The sequence below is a fragment of the Ochotona princeps genome, chromosome 2 (assembly GCF_030435755.1).
Source record: "Ochotona princeps isolate mOchPri1 chromosome 2, mOchPri1.hap1, whole genome shotgun sequence".
In the NCBI taxonomy this organism is placed as follows: Eukaryota; Metazoa; Chordata; class Mammalia; order Lagomorpha; family Ochotonidae; genus Ochotona; species Ochotona princeps.
This window is the reverse complement of record NC_080833.1, coordinates 91,820,243-91,840,835: the sequence shown is the minus strand read 5'-3', so window position 1 is coordinate 91,840,835 and position 20,593 is coordinate 91,820,243. Positions and strand designations below refer to the sequence as shown.

At 48.7% G+C, this 20,593-nt stretch overlaps 1 protein-coding gene across 1 annotated transcript in view; it reads left to right on the top strand.

Moving 5' to 3' along the window:
• The window catches only part of AKNAD1 (AKNA domain containing 1), a 58,359-nt gene extending 38,089 nt beyond the window's left edge, over positions 1–20,270 (top strand). Inside the window, exons 7-13 of the mRNA XM_058655109.1 lie at positions 8,414–8,508; positions 10,901–10,998; positions 14,678–14,770; positions 14,865–14,951; positions 17,092–17,173; positions 18,850–18,979; positions 19,700–20,270. Coding sequence (XP_058511092.1) covers positions 8,414–8,508; positions 10,901–10,998; positions 14,678–14,770; positions 14,865–14,951; positions 17,092–17,173; positions 18,850–18,979; positions 19,700–19,831 — 717 coding nt within the window. The 3' untranslated portion in view covers positions 19,832–20,270. The remainder of the gene's footprint in view (positions 1–8,413; positions 8,509–10,900; positions 10,999–14,677; positions 14,771–14,864; positions 14,952–17,091; positions 17,174–18,849; positions 18,980–19,699) is intronic.
• Positions 20,271–20,593: the final 323 nt, after the last annotated feature.

Sequence of the window (20,593 nt, the reverse complement as noted above, 5' to 3'; positions counted from 1 at the left end):
GCTGTATTTTACCGGTAGGTGTTCCAGTACAAGGTCAGATCATTGCTGTGGCACAGGTGCATGGGAGCACGGGAATTCTCCCGAGCGCCTCCAGGGCTCTCCACTGGATCAGCTGCTCTAAGAATGTCTCCTTCTAATCTAGGCTTTTTAGATTGAGTTTCTGTTGTAAAATGTTTAGTTAAATGAGATTTAGAAATTCATTTTGTTTTTCTGCCTTAATGTATTGGTACAGAGGAGTATGGTTATGAATATCCTAATGTTGAACTCTACAATGAGTTGGGAAACTTGTCCTTGTCTGATTTCTGGAAAAGTTGAATGACGTACAACAGATATATCTGTTACTTAAAGACTTGGTTGAACTCAGTTCTAATCCCTCTTGCACTTGCTACCTTTTAGGGGACAGATATTTTTACAATCTTTCAGTCTTTTAATCTTATTAGTCTTTTCCTATTTGCTACCTTTTTTTTTAGTGAATTTTTACAACTTATATTTTCCTTGACATGTGCCCCTCTCATTGAAATTGTACACTGTGTTGATGTGGACTTGTTTAAAAAATTTTCGATTATATTTTCCTTTCTCATTCTTAATGATATTCATGTTTCCCAAACTTACTAGTGATTTATTTTTTAGTTTCAAGGAAAACATGGTTTATTAATCCAATTCTTTCAAATCTCATTATTTCAGCTTATTTTTATGAATCCCTTCCTGGGTTTATTTATACTTCTGTCTTCCTGTTTCAACTACCTACTGTATTGATTTTTCTAATTTTTCTCTTAATCCATTTTAAGACTATAAAATTTCCTCAGAGCACTGTCTTAACTGCATTAAATTGGTTTTGTATGTTGTTCTCTCCCTTATCATTCACTTGCAAATTATCCTTAGTTTCCAGTGTTATTTCCATTGAATTCAAAGTTATTTAGATGAATGTTAAAATTTTCCTTTACATAGGGTTTTAATTATTGTTTGTTCTATTTGAAAGGGAGAGAGAGAGAGGGAGAGAGAGACAAAATGAATCTTTCTCCTAATGATTCACTTCCCAGATACCTGCAGGGCTGGGATCAGGCCAGGCTAGACTAGGGCCAGGAACTCAATCCTGGTCTTCCGTATGGGTGTCGGGGGCCCATCACCTGCTGTCTCCCAGGTGTGCCTTTGCAGGAAACTAGAGCTGGAAGCAGAGCCAGGACTGGAACCCAGACACTCCTGTAGGATCTACGTGTCCCAAGTGGCAGCCCAACCACCAGGCAAATGCCAGCCCTACATGGGCAGGCTGTTCTGGGCTATTTTTTTTTTTTTTAGTGACCAGAGAATATGGATGGTAAGATTTCTAATGCTTGAGGATTTGTTGTGGGGCTGGTGTGTGGTGCAGGAGGTGAAGCTGCCTCTTGCAATCCTGGTATCCCTTACCTAAGTGCTGGTTTGAGTTCTAGCTGTTCCTCTTCTAATCTAGTTTTCTACTAATGTATCCTGAGAGGCATGTAGTAGGTAGTGTCCCAAGTACCTGAGCTCCTGCTACCTGCATGAGAGATCTGGATGAAGAGCCTGCCTGCAGCCTCCTACAGCCCTGCTGTTGTGGCCACTGAACCGGCAGAGGAAGGTCTCTCTGTGTCTTCCTCTCTCTCTCTCCTGTCTTTCACATAAGTAAAAATACATTAAAAAAAGAATGTGTCAACAGTTTTCTTCTGGACTAATACAAGATACATTCTTGTAAATGTAATGGATTTGAAGAAAATGAATTCTCTGTTGAATATTGTATCTATATACATATATCTGTCACATGCTTGTTAATTAAATCATTTTGATATTCTTTATATCTTCCTTTTACTGGCATAACACAGTCACAGAAATAATCACTTGTAGATCTTTCGGCTAAGTTCAAGTGTCGTACAATTACATTGTTAGAACGTAATTTTCCCATCACTGTGAGCAACCTTGAAATGATCAGATTCAGATAAGCAAGTATGTATGTATTAATGCAGCTTACAGTTGAGACCTTGGAGCCCTGAAGGCTTAAATGATTTACCCCTATGTCCATAGTCCAGGAACAGCCAGTGAGAATTAGCACATTGGCTTTCCAAATGCAATCATGAACAGGAGGACTGAGAGGGCAGGCATCCAGTACCAGTCAGTGCTATTTTCAAAAGCTGCTGATCCTACTAGAATACTGACCTTGTGTCCCAGAAGATGCCTATTGATATTTGTTTAGAACAGCAGAGGGCCTGACACCATGACTCAAGTGGCTAATCCTCCCTTTGCAACCGCTGGGATCTCATATGGGCACCAGTTCTAATCCCGGCAGTTCCACTTCCCTTCTAGCTCCCTGTTTGTGGCCTGGGAAAGCAGTGGAGGATCAACCAAGGTCTTGGGACCCTGCACCTGCATACGTGGGAGACCTGGAGGAAGCTCCTGGCTCCTGACTTTGGATCGGCTCAGCTCTGGCGTTTGCAGTCCATTGGAGAATGAACCAACAAATGGAAGATCTTTCTCTCTGTCTCTCCTTCTCTGTGTAAATCTGCCTTTCCAATAAAAATAAACAGGTCTTTATTTAGAATAGCAGAAGCTAAAATCTGCTGCATGGTGGAGATGCTGCTAGGTGTTACTACAGAGGAAAGCCTCGGAGAGCCAGGCTGCTGTGGCTCTTTCCTCCCAGGAATGCTCCAGTCACCCCCATGACTTGGCGGCTGTGCCCTGCCCACCCCACAGTGACGTAACACGGCAACCTACAGCCTAGACTTATGCCAGGGAAAAAAATGGCGCTTATGCATAATTAGACTTCTAATGCACGGATCCCCTGAATTCCATTTTTAATATTTTGTGAAAACTGAACTTTTCAAAGTTCTGTGAATCATTTCAAATGGAACCAGGTTTTAAAAATTAGAAGCCATTTCAAGCAGTTGGGTTTTTTTTATTTTTATTAATTACATTGCATTATGTGACAGTTTCATAGGCTCAGGGATTCCCCTAACCCCTCCCCATCCCCTTCCCCCATGGTGGATTCTTCCACCTTGTTGCAGTATTACAGTTCAAAACAATCAAGATTCTTGCTTTGCAAACATATACCAAGCAGAGTCCAGCATCTTATTGTCAAGATAAATTGAACAGTTTCTTGGGGAGACCATCTCTGGTCTGAAGGTAGAGCTGGCAGAATATGATCCCAAACAATTAAGAGTCCCAACATAACATCAACAACAATTTACAACATTATGGAATTGACATGGTTCTGAGTAACCAATATGTTAAAAGAATGCAAGTTCTTAACCACATCCTGTGATTAGCTCATTGATATTTCAATTTTAGTTTATATACAGAGCCGGAAGCAGTTGGTTTTGAAACATCTTATTAGCTTAGCATATAACACTACAGCTGAGACTGATAAACTGCTGAAAAGGTCTTTTTTTTTCTGCACAGATGGCAAATCTTTTTGGGTTCATGCTTGGAAAATATAGTTTTCCTTCTTAATAATCTTGTACTGTCTCTTCTAAATACAGAGCAGCACAGCTGGTGAAACAGCTATCTGCTAGGAACCCACTTGGGCGTTTTCTTTCAAGCTGAAGTCTTTGAGATCGTCTGCGTACATGCAGGATTGGCCATTTAAATCCATTACTGCTGCCTTTCCACAGTTTTCATTTTTATGGCCTCCTCACTTAGACCACTTCAGACTAAATTAAAATCCTGAGTCAGCTGATTGCCTCAACTTGGCTCTCCTGGTTCTCACAGTCTTTGAAAACAGCCTGGGGCTGATGGTCAAAATTAGAATGAGGCTTTTGTTGGAGTCCAAGACAAGATGATAAAAGATGGTGTTTGTGCCAGTCTTTGCCTCCTCACAACACTCGCCTGCCTGGCAAGATCTCATTCCTTCAAGGCCCAGCTTCCGAGGCAGGTCGTTTCCGGCCCCTTGACACCTGGCAGCATTCTTGGCACCGCCTTTGGCTCTGAGGGCATGGAGTTTCCCTGGTTTGGCGGCCTTGGTTCCTACCTGCGCATACTGTATACACCCTGGTGTGGAGCGAATGCTCCCACTATGAACCTTGGGCCCCATGGAGCTGACAGTTGATCCCATTACTTCCCAGGCAGCCTTGAGGCTTGAATGAACTGCAAGGTGGTGTGAGGGAGCTCATCAAGTCAGCCTCACCATCCATGCAGCAGCTTTCTTGCTCCCAGGTCCTTCCTACTGGACTTGGCCTGCAGGTTACAGCACCTGTTAGGAAATTGTAAGAACTTTATAAAACTTTGGATGAGGAACCCTGCAAAGATGTCTACTGTGGGCATCATTCATTCATTCATTCATTCAGTAGCGTGTATTGCTGTAGGCCAGGCACTTTTTTAGGTATTGGGGCGGCAACATAATTAAGACAGAGAATTCCCTGCCCTTGAGACGCTTCCATTCCTGGGAAGGAAACTTATGCGTAACTAATGGAAGTGACAGGATTTCAGGAACTGGCATTCAGGGTAGAGTTGACAGTGGCTAAAACATTTGGATCCCACATCTGAGTACCTGGGCTGGAGTGCCAGCTCTAATTTCAACTCCAGCTTCCTGCTCATGTGTGCCCTGGGATGCGGCTGGCAGTGAAGGCTCAAGTAGTGGGGTTCTTGCCACTCATGTGTGGGTCCTGCGCTGTTTCTGGCTCTCAGCTTCAGCCCGTTTGGCAGTGGTGGTCGTTTGGGAAGTGAATCAGGGACTTACTTATTTAAACAATAATTTTGAAAAACACACTTAGGGAGTGTTCCAAGCATTCTACAAGAATGGTTGCTCATTCCACCTGACTCTAAAGACAGCTAACCTGGGTCCCAGTGCTGGCTCTGTCATCTTGGGAAAGTCAGGCCACTTCTCTGTGACTCAGTCCAGGTGGGTTCCAATGAATTAATGTACAGAAGCTCCTGGAAGCAGGAGCTTGCCTCATTAACAAGCACCTTAGTTGGGTGTTAGCTGTCATGACTAGGAGGTAATGGGATAGGACCCAGGGAGCTAGCTAGAGAGATAGGAGGTGACAGAGCATATTTGAAGTGGGACCGGGCACATGAGCTCTGGGTGGCAGGCTGTGCTGTCCTAAGCATGGGGTGGAGATGTCACAGGTGGGTTGAGTGACTTCCCACAAGACTGTAGCCCTGGGGGTGCATCTGCTATGATGACCCCCAGATGCCCAAGCGGTACCCTGCCCACCAGCTGGGGTCAGTGTGTGTGATATGACAAGGGTGCCATTCATAGCCAGTTACTTGAGCAGGCCCAGGGAGTGCAGCTGTCTGGGGCCAGCCAATCTAAAGGCAGTGAGGCTGCCTCCTGACCCCAGGGTCCCAGCTCTCCCTGGGCTCCTGGGAACCCTGCTTTGGAAAGAGACTTGGGAGTGAGCCTGAGATCACCTGGATCCAGGACCAGCAGGCGTTCTGGGTGTGTGTTCCATGGTGACAGCTGCAGCATTGCTGGTGTTTCCTGCTCCTTGAGTGTCCTGGAGGAAGAAAAGCACCTGTGCTTGGGCGGGGCTTTTCCTGCCTGACCAGGAGGACTGTGGTAAATGCAGCCTCTGACTCAGTAGGTCCCGCGAACCTGCAGTTCTGCATTTCTCACAGGTTCCCCGGGTGGCTCTGGAACTGGGAGGCTTTGAGTCGTAACGGCCTGGCCAGTATTTCATTATGAATACATTGGAAGTAGTGGCATGGAAATTCCCCGGATCTAGCATGACGGCAGTGTTAAAATAAGCAGTAATGTCATCTTGGCATGGCTTCAGAGTTTGACAGTCTGCAAAGCCTTTAACACAGGAGTAACTTTGAAAGGTGAGATTTACATGCAGCAAATGACCAGAGACGTTAAGGTCCATGTCTCTCACCTCGGGGGAGGGCCACAGCCTGCCTTCTGCTGATGTAGATGTGTATGGAGTCTCAAGGCCATGAGTGACCTTGTTAGCTTAACTCGCCAGGAGAGAAAACACAGGGAAAATAGAGGGGGCAAAAAAAATCCTTTATTTTTAAAATTATAAAAGCAATACACACTTACTGTTAATCAGGAAAGAGAAGGGAATTTCACCAAGAGAAGAATCATTGTAATAATTTAGTGTCTATATTCCCAGGCTCCTCCCTCTTCACACAGATTTTTACAAAAATGGGATCATCCTATATATCTTATGAGCTTTTTTTTTTAAAGATTTATTTATTTTCTTTGTCGGAAAGTCAAATATTAAGAGAGGAGGAAAGACAGAAAGGAAGATTTTCCCGTTGATACACTCCCCAGCAGCCGCAGTGGCCGGAGCTGCGCTGATCCAAAGCCAGGAGTCAGGAGTTTCCTGTGGGTCTCCCACATGGGTGCAGGGTCTCAAGGCTTTGGGTTGTCCTCGACTGCTTTCCCAGGCCACAAGCAGGGAGCTGGATGGGAAGTGGGACTGCTAGGAGTAGAACCAATGCCCATATGGAATACTGGTGTATGCAAGGTGAGGACTTTAGCTGCTAGGCTACCAAACCAGACCCTTATGATCTTTTTTAAAAAAAATTATTTTTATTGAGTTGAGGGCCAGTGTTAGAGAGATCTGGCCCCTGCTAGTTCAGTCTCCAGCTGACTGTAACAACCAGGGCTGGACCAGGCTGAAGCTAAGAGATTCATCCCAGTCTCCCACAGGGTTGTCGAGGCCTGCGCCCTTGGGCCATCTTCCGTTGCTCTCCCAGGTCATCAGCAGGGAGCTGGATCGCAAGTGAAGTAGCTGGAACTGGAACCAGCACCCACACAGAACGCCAGGACGGCAGGTGTCAGTTTAATCAGTTATGCCATAGTAGTATCGGACCTCAGGCTGCTGGTTTTTTACTTAAGATTATATTGCAGGCCTCTCTTTACATCACTTAGAATAAACCTATAGATTCCTTTTCAATGGTTGCATCGTATTTTATCGCATGGAAGATGTACCCTAATTCATTTAGATAGTCCTCTTAGCAATGGACACTTGGTTTTTTCCAGTTCTTTTGGCTTCAGGTAGCATTATTGTATACACAAACTTTTGTCTGTAGTTGATTGTTTCCTCAGGATAAAAACCAACAGCTGCAGGTAGCAGTCCAACTGGTGCATTTTGAAAATCCAAGTGAGCTGGCTCCCAGCGTCTAGGCCTATTTAGTGCACAAACAACACCAGTGTCTCTTACTTGAGGCCACCCCTAGGATAGTAAAACGGTAAGTGAAAACTGGAATCACATTATCTTACCATTTGTGAAATTCAGCCTACTTCCCTATGTTCCTTAGCTATGTGCAAAATGGGAACCCAGTCAGTTCTTTGTAAAGGCAGACAACTGAGAAACTAGGGCACACGAAGACTGAGTGTTGAGCTCTGGTTATCCCAGGTGCTCTGCCAAATGCACCAAGGAGCAGAATGGTGGTGAAAAACACAGACGTTGAGTGAAGGCCCCAAGCCCAGCTCCACCCCTGACTCCTTGTGGCCTTGTCCTGTCGCTCTGCTCTCTGAGCCTCAGCTTACTCACTGTTCATGTGAAACAAGTGCCCGGGTGGTGGGAAGTAATAGACTGTGTGAGAAACACATGGCACAAATGAAGACGAACCTGCTGCAATTGCCACCCCACCCCACGAATGGATAGAAGATATGAACTAAAAGGCCCAAGTGGGAAACACTGCAGAGGAAAGAAACATGGGAAAATACAGATCTCACTGTAAATGCTAGCTGGCACAAGGTGCCTGCCCTCTCAGTGAACCAAAGCAAGATCAGGTGTTAGGTCCTGATGCCAAGCAAGGAATGCCCGCTCCACCTGAGCTGTCCACATCAGAGGTGACTGTGCCATCCCCGCAGCTTTGGTTGGGAAGCTGCTTGACCACGTGTGTCATCACATGGACATGCTCGCAGCCTCTGGCCTAGATGTTGTCTCGGGAAAGTCATTGAAAAGATGGAAGAAACCATGCATGCCCACGTGTCTGTGCCAGCATTGTTTGTGATGGTGGCAAGTGCTCATTAATCTTCTGCTCACATCAGGCCAAGATCAGAGTCAGAGACACACTGTGGGTGGTGTGGACCCTGAGTCCGGGGTGTGACGGGGCGAGGACAGTCCCTGGGCGCTAACTCTGGTGCCTTTTGGTTGGGCTGATGCATTTGAACACTCACCTCCTAACTCTGTTCATTTGCTAGTGGAACAGGAAGTGGTTTGAGAAATTAACTCAAAGAAGAAAGGGGAATGTATTGTACCCTGTGCGCCCTCTTTGCAGATTTTAAGATCTGTTTAGAGAAGGGTAGAAACCAGTGGTGGGGAGGGAGGCTGAAGCTTTCTGCCTCCAACCCAGGGGCCATGGGAGGCCCAGGCTCCACGGAGAGACAGTGGAGGCAGGAGTGGGGACCCCCTGCTATGAAAGGGGCCTGGTGGGGCTAGGCTGAAGGGCCCGAGGAGGAATGGCGCCCTGTGTCATTGCAGCCCCCATCTGTGCGTGCTCTGTTGTGCAGGAGCTCCCCAGTGGCCCTTCCGCTCGGCAGGACGGAGCAGAGATCCCGCCGTTCAGCTCCAGATGCGCCTTCTGCCGCCACCGGCTGTTGGAATGGTGAGGGTTCCAGGCTGCCGCAGACCCAGGGGTGAGGGTGGGAGTGGAGGTTGGAAGGACACTGGACAAACATGATCCTTACCGTGACTATGGGCACCACCCACCCACACCAGGGCTGAGCTGCTGCTCCCACCCTCTCTGCTCTCCCCTGAAGTCTGCCCAGGCCATGCCACCTGCCCTTCTGTCTGGAGTGAGCAAGAGGCCCCGTCTCCCAGCTCACTGTGGACTGGGGCCAGAGCTAGGCTCACCCACCTTCAGAAAGTTATGGCGCAAGGAGGAAGCTCTGCCCAGTACGCCCCCTGTTGTTTGTACATAACGGACTCTGATAGAAGCAGGTGTCCGAGTGGGAAGGGCGGAAGCTTCTGGTTAGAAGGCATCTACTCCGTGGGCAGGCACTCTTTCTGAGTGTTCTACCGTCCCCCCACCCCTAAAAAAAGAAACCGTGTGGAGTTTGTGCTAAAAATGCCCATGTCGTCTGGCGGGGACCATTCCTGCAGCCACCCCGCCCATCACAAGTTCTGTTTATCTCTAAAATCGGGGGCACTAAGCAGGTGCTCTCTGAGTGAATTAGAATCTCCACCATGGAGGCGTTTGAAGTTTGAGGTCTCATTAAGCATGATAAAAACGTCTTGACGTTTAGAGAACATTTTGATTAAACATTGAGGGTACTGAATGCTCGTTTCCAAATTCCCTCACCTGCACCCCCTTCCCTAAGGAACCACATTAAGTCCCCGCTTGGGGACCAGTGTTACAGGCTGAATGTGTTCTTTGATGAAAGACCACACAGCAAGAAAGCTCCCCTGAGTGTCAGATCAGGTCTGACAGGAGGGCTGCCAAAAGTCTGGCCCGGAAATGGAATTCCTGGGGAATTAGGTACTGAAGGGTGGGCTGCATTTCTCCCCATTGGAGCAGATTTCTCCTGATGCAATTCACTTCTTGGGGTTTTCGGGATATTTGCAAGCTGTGATGTTTGTGTAGGCAAATAATATCTATAAAACTAACATTATATGTGGCATTATATAATATTAACATAGTACTACTACAATGTATTGATAATATAGAACATTAGTATATATTTTATACTAATACTATATTTACATATAAAATATATAAAATATTTTATATTGTCTAATAGTATCTTATATTTATATTAATATTATACTAATAATTATACCATATATAACACCACATATCTATATCATACATACATGTTATACATTCATAATATGCGTTGCATATAGAATTACACTGTTTATAATATACATAACATGTAATTACATGTAACATTTTATATGTATGTGTATATAAATATTGTAAACTGCTGATCCGTGTGTGACATTTCGGAGGCAAAGCTCTGTAGCTAACCTGTGGCATGGAGAAGTGTCCTCTGGCAGGATCTTCCTGGGTTGTCCTTTTAGTGCACGACAGTGTCTCAGGAGGCAGGAAAAGCCTGGCCCGGTGGTGCTGGCCCCGCTTGCTGTAGGGAGCCACCTTTCCCTTGCTGCCCAGCAGATGCTCACTTGCCTCGGCGGCGGAGGGTGGAGACAGAAAACGAGGTGTGAGGAACTGTGTGACTCAGGGGCAAAGCACGCTGTTCCAAGACCGGGAAAGGGGTCTGGCTCCTAAGCATCCCCCTCCACCCCTGAAAGCTCAAGCCCTGTCCTGTGTTCCCCAGCAGCAGGCCTGGGCGAGGTCAGGCAGGCGTGCTATTGCTAGGCAATGCCTCCAGCGGGTTCGTGCCAGGCTGTCTGGGGCACCACGCCATCGGCTCTAAGAATGAGCAGCTTTCCCCGGGGGGCTCTTAGTGTATCCCAGAGGCTGGGCAAGAGCTCAGGAAGTGTGTGAGTGAGAGTTCCTTGGAAGGAGTTAGGATCCTTGTGAGGCCAAGAGGCTACAGCAACAGGCACAGGAAGTCTCCCCACCAAAGCCAAACGCAGTGGCTTCTTCTGATGCCCCCTGGTGGCCGGATTCAGCTACTAACTCCACACGCTCTTTTCACCGCACCCCAGACTAAAAGCCGTAGCCAGGCAACCTTGTACTGATGGGTAATGAGGTTTCTTGATGCGATCAGGTCAGATTCTGAGGCGTGAGTATGGGGACGGTCCAAACGTTGAGAATCCCATACATTTCTAATTTTGCGTATATATGATTATTAGAAAGTATCCTCTGTGGAATCCAACATTATTTTGATTGTTTTGTAGGTATGTTCCTATCAAGCCAAATTGGGCTGGTGCCGCTTTTTATGGGGAAGCCCCCAACCAGGCAGGCAGCGTGGCCCTCCACCTCCTTTAAAGCACTGACACAGACATTTAACCGTTCAGTGCACCACTGCATTCCATAACTCGATTTGAAACGTACTGAAAGTTCGTGGGACCTTCTTTACCTCTCGTAGGAAGCAAAAGATGGAGAAGAGCCGCCACAGAGCGATGAACTGTGGAAGGCCTGCTGCTGACGATTGCGAGAAGGTCCTACTGCGGGACTCGGCCCTCAGTGAGTAGAGGGTACAGGACTGTGGGTGCTCGGGCCAGCAGCCCTCTAACAGCCTGACCTTACTCTGGGAGCTGCGTAGTCTTTTGATTTTATTGAGATGCAATAAGATGAGGTCAAGTGTCGTGAAGTGCCAACACCTGTTCCTGGCTGGGCGTACCGACTATCTGGACCCATGGCAAGTCCTCAGGTCTTTTGGCCCACATGCTTCCAACATGGCTCATCCAGCAGCCAGGGGTTATCTGCTGTCCCGTGGTTGTGAACTTCTCTCTTGGTGTGTCACAGAGGAAGGACATGGGAGGAGGTCCTCAAAGCACCAGTGTATGGAATTCAGGGACTTTCAGTGATAAAGCTTAAGCAGGGGCCAGCAAAAGATGTTAAGCCGCTGCCTGCAATGGTAGTATCCCACTTGGGCTCCAGTTCCAGTCTGGCTGCTCCACTCCGATCCAGCTCTCTGCTAATGCACCTGGGAAAGCAGCAGAGGATGGCCCAAGTGCTGGGCCCTGCACCCTCCTGGGAGACCCAGATGAAGCTCCTGGCTCTTGGCGTTGGCCTGGCCCAGCCATGGCCACTGCAGCCATGTGGGGAGCGAACCAAAAGGTAAAAGATCTCTCTCTCTAACTCTGCCTTTCAAATACATAAAGAAATCTGTAAAATTAAAAATAACTTAAAAAAATGTAGAAGAAGTTTGAGCAGAGAAACTCCTGACAGAATTGTCCTGGGAGAAGAGGTAGTGGGGCAGGGGGCTGTTTTCTCAGGCAGCTCCTCAGCTGCCCTGCCAGCACAGAGCCCCATCCCCAGCTGATGGGTGAGACCCAGAGCCAGCAACCTGCTGCCCCAGCCTGCTGCCCCTCACGCCGCCTGTCACCTGGAGCCAGCTCCCTCTGGGCATTCCGTTAAGTCACCTGTAGTGTTAGCTGGCTGCTGGACAGGTAGCAGCTGCAAGTCATCGTCATAATAGTAGGCTTACCAGAGACCCCTGGGGTGCTCCGACAACCCTCCTTCTCCAGATGGGCGTTTGCGCGAGGGGCCCCCCTGCAGCAGGCCAATGGAGATGCAGTTACAGAATCCAGGGACCTCTGTTCTGCCAGACATTTGAGATTTTTGCCCAAGCATATGCAGTGTCACTCTCTTTACTGCTTTTTTTTTTTTTTCTTGCTTTAGAAATTATAGTCTTCATTAGAAACATGTTATTTTGTTAGTATAAAATGGATTTGTTATAATTTTTGAAAGAGTTTTCTTTCCTTATTTGAAAGGCAGAGGCGGGGCCCAAATGGCCCTCAGCCATAGAAAATAGTGTGTAACACACAGGTAGATGAAAACCACAGAACCAAGAGCACTGGAGAGACCTTGTTGTAAGAGAGTAAGAGGGATCTGAAATAAAAAGCTAGATAACTGAGACCAGTGTTGTGACCTAGTGGGTAAAGCCAGCACCCACAGCACCGGCATCCCACAGAGATACCAGTTTGAATCCCAGCTGCTCCACTTTCCATCCAGCTCTCTGTTAATGTGCTTGGGAAACCATCAGAGGCTGGCCCAGGTGTTTGGGACCTTGCAGACACATGGAAGTCATAGAAGAAGCTCCTGGCTCCTGGCTTTAGACCAGCCCAGCTCTGGCCATTGCAGCCATTTGGGCTATTTGGAGATGGCTGCTTGGAAATGGCTGCGATGGCCAGAGCTGGGCTGGTCTAACTAAAGCCAGGAGCTCTGTAATTCTGCCTTTCAAATAAATATAAATATAAGGGTTAAAAAAGAGAGAACTATTCACATAGTGTGTATCACTCAACTTATCTAACACCCCTGTAAGAAAGGAACTAATTGTCCTTACCTAATGATAAGGAAATGAAGGTTGTGAGAAATGAAGTGACTTGCCATGGATTAGTTGTCTATTGTGGTGTGGGTTGGGTGGGGGTGGGGAGGGAAGAAACGAAGTCTTCTGGAACTCACAGGTCCAACGTGATGAACACGGTTTCTCTCCGATTCTGTGGGCCAGGAGCCTGGGAGCTGGGGGCTTCCAGCCTGGGATCTCTTCTGAGGCTGCCTTCAGGATGCTGAGCAGGACTGTGGGGAGCTCCAAGTTAGAGTGGAGCTGGAGGATCTGCCTGCAGTGGGATTCATTCCCACAGCCACCGGCAAGTGGGCTCAGCTCCTCATCAAGTGGGCTGCTTGCTCAGCATTCTGACATAGCAGAGCCAGTACTCCGAGAAAGAGAGGGAGAGAGAGAGAAAGGAAGAAGGAGAGAGAGAGAGGGATAGAGCGAGCACAAGATGGAAGCATTTATATATATATTTTAGAAGATTTATTCATTTTTTACTTGAAAGGGTTACAGAGAGACAGGGAGAGATAGAGAGATCCTCCATCTACTGGTTCAGTCCCTGAATGGCCGCAATGGCCAGAGCAGAGGTGGGCTGGCCTGAAGCCAAGAGCCAGGAGCCTCTTCTGGGTCTCCCAGGTGGTGCATGTCCAAGGCTTTGGGCCATCTCCTGCTGATTTCCCAGGCCACAAGCTGTCAATTGGATTGGAAGTAGAGCAGCTCGGACACAAACTGGCATCCATATATGGGATACTGGCACTGCAGAGGGAGGATTAGCTTACCATGCTCCCCCACTGGTCCAGCTTCCCCATGTGTTTTATGGGCTAGTTTTGGGAGTCATCCACCATCCTTTCTGCTGTGTGTGTTAGAAGTGAGTCATGGGCCCGGCATGGCTTAGTGGCTAAAGTCCTCGCTTTGCATACACCAGGATTCCATATGGTTCTAATGCCAGCGGCGCTGCTTCCCATCCAGCTCCCTGCTTGTGGTCTGGGAAAGCAGTTGAGGACGGCCCAACGCCTTGGGACCCTGCACCTGCGTGGGAGACCCAAAAAGAAGCTCCTGGCTCCCGGCTCTTAGCTGTGGATCAGCTCAGCTCTGGCTGTTGTGGCCACTTGGGGAGTGAATCAGTGGACTGAAGATCTTCCTTTCTGTCTCTCTTCCTATCTCTATATCTGATTTTTCAATAAAAATAAATCTTAAAAAAAAAAAAAAGAAATGAATCACTACCTCCAGCCCACACTCACCTTTTTAGGAGAGTGTACCCATGTTTATGGTCACACTGGCGATTCTCGGAGCCAATAGGAGCCTCACCTCAGCCTGCAGCTTCACTCTGGTCGTGGTCCCTGCTTCCACACTGGCCTGCCTAGTCTCCTGCTGCTATGCTCTGGCTTTCTGCAGCCTAAGGTCCTGCCCAGCAGGCCTGAGACCCACCTCTGCACCCACACTCTAATGCTGCCAGCCTCTCGGAGGCTGTGAGGCCAAAGTGATGACTCGGGTATTCCCAGGGGGGCTTATGAAGGTTGCATGGAGGAAAACCAGGTTTTCAATAGTCTGCATGGTGAACCATAAGCTCTTAGCCACAGCAAAGTTGGGAGGAAAAGAATGTGGATCTGCTCAAGCAGGAATAGCTACCAGTGCAAGCTGCTCTCATAAGTCAGTGGGCCAGTCACAGATCTGCCACCAAGCAGACCACCAAGGACCTGCATGTGCTGGGCACCACTTCCCAAGCTGGTACTCTAGAACCTGATGTCTACCCACCTGGCACCATTAGAACATTGTTCTCCACGCCCAATTTTGTGACTATCCAAGAAGCTCCCACCTGCTCTGTATAACTTGAGCTCTGTTGGGGTGGGGGTGGATCTGTTACAGGCCCCAGTTTCTGTCCTGATTTTTATGCTGGACCGCAGAGCACCAGATGTGAGGATGGCAGCAGCACTCAGGGTCCTAAGCGACCACCCAAAGGTGAGACATCTGTAGGGCCTTGGGTGGGCCTGTGTGTGGGCAGCCGTGTGGCTCCCAGCACTCACCAGCATGTTCTGTCATCTTCTCTCGTTAGAATTTCTTTACAGATACAACAGCCCAGGGCAGAGCTACCTGAATCAGAGCCAAGGGAGCATGCTATTGCAGCCCCGTTCTGCATCACGTAAGTCCATGTCCTGCTGGGTCCCATCTGGCTCAGCCCCGTCTCCCCAGGAGCAGAGCACATGGGACGGAGGCCCCCACTTCCGTGGGGGAAGTCCTGCCCTCCCTGACTGCTTCCCAGGTCTCCTGCATTCGTCTCAGGACGCTTCCTCATCCCTCCACCTGGGTGGCAGGAGGGACTGTGAGATCCCAGGGATGAAGGTCTTGGGGAATCCCTTAGGGCCACACCAGGGCGAGCTGGAGACAAGTCATGCTTGCTGAATAAATGACGGCTTCAGTAAGTGCCCCTGTTTTTAGGCTCAAGAGCGATGAAAGCTCTCAGTATGTCCTTCCTCAGCATCAGATGCAGAGAAATGGACTTGAGATATCTGATTCCCAAAAGCAGAATTTTGCTTTGTGCAAAAAAAAAAAAAAATCAAAACTTCACTATCATTAATTTATTTAAGATTTATTCAAAAAACAGAATGAGAGAGTGATAGACATTGAGAGGTTGATCTTACATCCACTGGTTTGTTTCCCAGATGTTCGCAGTGGCTGGGGCTCTGCTAGGCTGAAGGCAGAAGCCAGGATCCCCATCTGGGTTTCCATGGAGATGCAGGGGCCCAAGCACATGGGCCATCCTCTGTTGCTTTCCCAGGCGCATTAGTAGGGGGCTGGATCAGAAGTGGAGCAGCTGGGACATGATCATCCAAAAGGCATCACAACACAGGTTCTGACCATCATTTATTTATAACGATGGCTAAGGCATGACTTCTGGTTCCCAAGGAGTTTCTGATCACTTGAGGTACAGGAACTTACATCCAAATAAGAAAGATCGAAGGCAAAATGTGTGAATTACTGAACACAAGCTAGTGTGTGCCACAGGAACGGGAAGGGGGAGGCAGCAGTTTTTGCTGGACCCTCAGCAGCCTCCCTGGCTCTCCGCTGGGGGCCTTCCAAGTGCTTCCTCTCCCTCTCTGAGCCGGCCACCAGGGAGAAGGTTGGCCTTGGCTACCCACTCCTCTGATTAGAGACTCTTTCAAACGGATGGTCTCTAAGATGACTGGAAGGCCCGGGCAGGTTTCCTTCCTATGTCCTTGGTCCCTGGGTCAGCATCTGGTGTGACCTCTTCTTCCAGCATACAGCTGAGGACTGCCAACTGAGTCGTGTGAAACGTAATCTTGAACTCCACTGGCTAACACAAGTGGAGCGTCTCCTCGGTGTTACAAAGGAGCCCTCCGGTGGCCAGAGCTGATGGGAGCAAGCAGGAATCTGCTGTTTCAGGCACTGGAGCCACAGCTGTGGGATGGGGAGATGGTGCCCTTGGTCCGGGAACTGTAGACCTGAAGATGCAGCTGAGCTCACTGTGCCTCAAGGTGGTGGCGGCAGAACTGAATGTGCACCCCCTGGCTCCTGTCCTGCTTTCTGTGCCTGGGGGACAGTCTCCCCCAGGACCCCTGGCAGGGTCCTCCTGTGGGGCAGTGAATCCAGCTCCTGGATGCCAGGGAGTGGGATAGGAGCCCTGGCGGGGGAACAGAAGAGGATGAAGAGGGCAGGACGTGGGGAGAGGCCTGAGTGAGACAGAAGGCTGCGTTGCGGGCTGTGCCTCCACTGTCTTGCCTCCCTGCCCGTCTGCTTTTCTAGGTGCCCCTTGCCTCTCTCCTGAGTCTTTATTTCCTATCTCAGTAACTAAACTGCTACTTGCAGACTCTTGGAATTCCTGCTCCTGAAGCTGGCAGGGGTTTCAGGAACACATTTGGCCCAGCTTCTTGGAAGCTGTTTTCCCTCCAATTGCTAGGTGAAGACTTGGGACCCTGCACCTGCATGAGAGACCCAGAAGAAGCTGCTGGGTCTGGCCTGACACAGCCCCAACCACTGCCGCTATTTGGGGAGTGAACCAGCAGATGGAAGATCTTTCTCTGATTCTCTGTCTCTCCTTTGGTTTCGATAACTCTGCCTTTCCAATAAAAATAGTTTGGTAAAAAAAGCTGAATCTCTTTTTCTAAATTCAGAAATATGTAATAGAATGTTACTTTCTGTCTTCTCTTTCTTATGTGTCTTTGAACATTTTGTCAACTAATTCATGCTGAAAAGCACAGCCGTGGTGCTTGCTGGTACTCATTGCAGATGTTCTGAGGTTAATCGCGCTGAACCTTTTTCAGCTTGCTCAAAATCAAAATGGATCTGTTCCCAGAAAGTGAATCTTAAATCCATTCGTGATGAGCAGGCACCCACACCTGGGAAGTGAGTATTTTCTAAACCATTTTCTGCTCCTAATGGAATCAGCCCCACTGGTTGGGTTCAGGGATATGCTAATGAGGACATGAGAAGGAAGGAGGCCATATCAATAGCCGTCCTTGCCCTCAGGGATCCAGACTGTGAGAGCCAAGAATCTGGGGTGGGGATGGGATGGGTGGGGAGGCAGACCTCACTTGGAGGTTCAAGGGAGCTAAGTTTCCATGAATGAGGATGAATGAATGAACCACAAGGACTCACGGAGACAGGAGGGAAGAATGCACCTGCTTAGGAGTGCTCCGGCATGGGAAGGCCCTTGGCCAGTGTGGCTGGAGCCCAAGGAGGCAGGGACAAGGACAGGGACAGGGACAGAAATGGGGATGGGGCAGGGACAGGGACCGGAATGGGGACAGGGACAGGGATGGGGGCAGGGACAGGGATGGGGGCAGAGACAGGGGCAAGATGAGCCTGGTGAGGTGAGGCTGGCGGGGTAGGCAGGACCAGATGATACAGGGGTATGTTAGATCCAGGAAAGAGGATCGAAACTCTTGGGAGTCACAGGAAACTAATGAAGTCATCCATGAATTTGCAGGAAACAAATTTAAGCATTTTACAATATCACTCTAGCTACTGAGAAAGGTAGCATGGATTCAAGGAATCCCAGATGGTGCACTGAAGCCAAGTCAGGAGGCTAGTGCAATAATCCAGGAGTGACCAGGGAGACTTGGCTGGGGGCTGCTGAGCTGGAAAGAGAGAAGTCTGTGTGTCATGGAACTGTTTAATAGGCAGAGCCAATGGCATGGCTAAACGGCTAACAGGTCAGGATCTGTAATCAGACCTGCTCTCTGAATCCAGCAGCTGTGACCTCTGGAGTGCACACCTTGGATCTGTGTCCCTGGGCAGGCTATTGACCCTCTCTATGGCCCCACTCCCTGCATGTAAATCAGGAATGCTAATGCCAGATTCACTGAGGACTGAGTGAAGGCATGGAAAGCACTTGGGATGGCAGTTAGCTCATGTGCTCTGTGCTCCGCTAGCGGTGGCTGTTGCTGCTGTGCCAAGTGGTGGCTGTCTACAGAAAGGGGTTGGGGGAATGCCAGAGACCTGCCCTTCTCACTCTCTGGTGTTGCCACTCACTTCCCAGAGCTCTGCCTCAGTATTTGCACCTGATGCTGACTTGCCTAGAGTACGGAGCCCATGCGGTGAGCCAGCCTGAAGAACAAACTAGTGTACAACTGCTACAGAGAGAATAATTTCAGTGTAGTGGTCTACAGGAGCCTGTTCCCTTAAAGGGATACTGCTGCTTTTTATTTATTTTTCCTATTGCTGGCACCTCTTGGCGGCAAATGGTCACTGTTACTAGCATAAACTTGACCCAATGTTGTCTGCAACTGGCAGTTTTGTGCATATATTTGTCTGTAAATATACAGGGTAGACGGGTGGTCTCAAAAAAAAAATGGAAACTGAATAAAACTCACATTGGAGCTTCTCTTCTTTCTGTACCAAAGGAACAGGGGACAAAGCCCAGGAAGAGACGCCCTCAAGGTCACAGTAACAGGGTTTTCAGCTGGAGTAAGCCCTCTCCAACTAAGAGCACCCCCAGCCACAGTACACACACTAGGACCCAGTACCCACCTGGCACCAGCTGGGGCACCACTCAGGACCCATGTGCTTTTGCCTTTCAGAAAAAATCTGCAGCCCCTTTCAGCCTCCAGCCCACACCCTGCCTCTCCCTTACGCCCCATCCAGTCCTGCAAGATATCGGGGAGCAAATCCCTGTGTGATCTGAACACCACCAAAGATACGGAATCCAAGGTGAGCATGTTGGGGGAGAACCTCCAGGATCCTCGCAGCTCCCAAGTTAGGGCTTGATGAGCCCAGATTAAGACGTTTAAGAGTTCTCAGATGCAAGGGGCACAGAAAAGGCTGAAAAACAAATTTGTGTCAGCCACATCCAAAAGGCACGACTTAGCTACCACCTGCTTTCAATGATTCCCGAATTCCATGGGACATTTCCTGCAGCCACTGTTGGGTAGGTGGGGTGTCAGCTCCAGGATTCCCCCAGCCCAGGCGGGGGACCGGGCACCTGCTCCAGAGACGCATGCGTGAGGGCTGCAGGCAGTTTCCTGTTTTCCTCATTAGCTCCAATCGCCCAGGCCACTTTCAAACATGTGGACACATGCCTGCGCGTGCGCTCATCCCTGGGTTTCCATGGTTACGGCCACGTAGGAGCTTTTCCCTTTCTTTTCTCTTTCTCTGCAGCTGGTAAACTGCCCAGCAGGTTGCTGACCTCATCCCTCTGACTCATGCTCACCAGTAACGTGTTGCGCCCCCCTTTTTTCTGTTCCCTTCTCTCACGGATATATTCCATCGCAGTCTAGTTTCCTAGGCAACCAGCCCTGAACAACAACATACACTGTGGGAAACAGAATACTTCACCAGGTCCACCTGGCAGTGTTTAATAATGAGGGAACTCGGTGAAGAGAAGTAGTGGTAGATTTATGTAACCGAAATGTGTGGACTTTTCTTCTGCAGATTTTAAACTCAGCTTTGGATCATGCTCTAAAGACAGCAAGCATTTTGAAAAAAACTACCGATCAAATGATTAGAACAATCGCAGAAGATCTTGCCAAAGCAGAAAGATGGAGAAATCGGCTGAAGTACTAGCTCAGCCCAAGCCAACGGAGGCTTAGAGACAAACAAATTGCTAGACAACCCAATCTACCGACTCCACCCCTCTATTTTATTTATTACACAGTTTAGGAAGATGCTGCTTGACAGAAGATATCCAAAACCTGAGGAATAGTGACACAAAATGCTTACTGGGGGATGGGGAAGAGAACGCTTAAAATCAAGTATTTATTTTAAAATAAACCTATGTCCTAACTTACATTAAAGAACTCAGACTGGCACGCTAACATTTACTTTTACCTATTCGTCTGGAAAAAGTGAAAGTCTTGGAAAAAACACCATGTCACTGAGGGTGGGGTTCAGTAGGTGCTCTCCCGCCCTGCTGGTGGAGGGAGGTATCTGTGCCAGCTTTTTTAGAGGAATGCTAGATAGTCCAGACACCCTGACTGACAAGGGGTCACTTCCTGACGAATTCACTCCAGGTTGGAAATAGCCTAAGTGGGAAGTGTGTTTCATACACGGGGCCCGCCCAACCTCACAGTGGGCAGCACTGTGTGGCAGAGCTGTTGGTGCCGCTCACTGCCAGCACTGTGAGACTGGGTCCTACTGCGGATTGCTAGCCCGGGAAAAGTTCAAAATTCTGCAGTTGATCTTGCTGGCCCATCAGTGGAAAGTCCCAAGATGGCATGTTGTGTGTAGCTAAGAAATCCTGACAGTTCTGACCAACAGCGCCCCTACTGGGGATCGGCTTTATAGTGCACGAGGACAACTGGCAGCTGGGGACAATGCCCTAGGGAT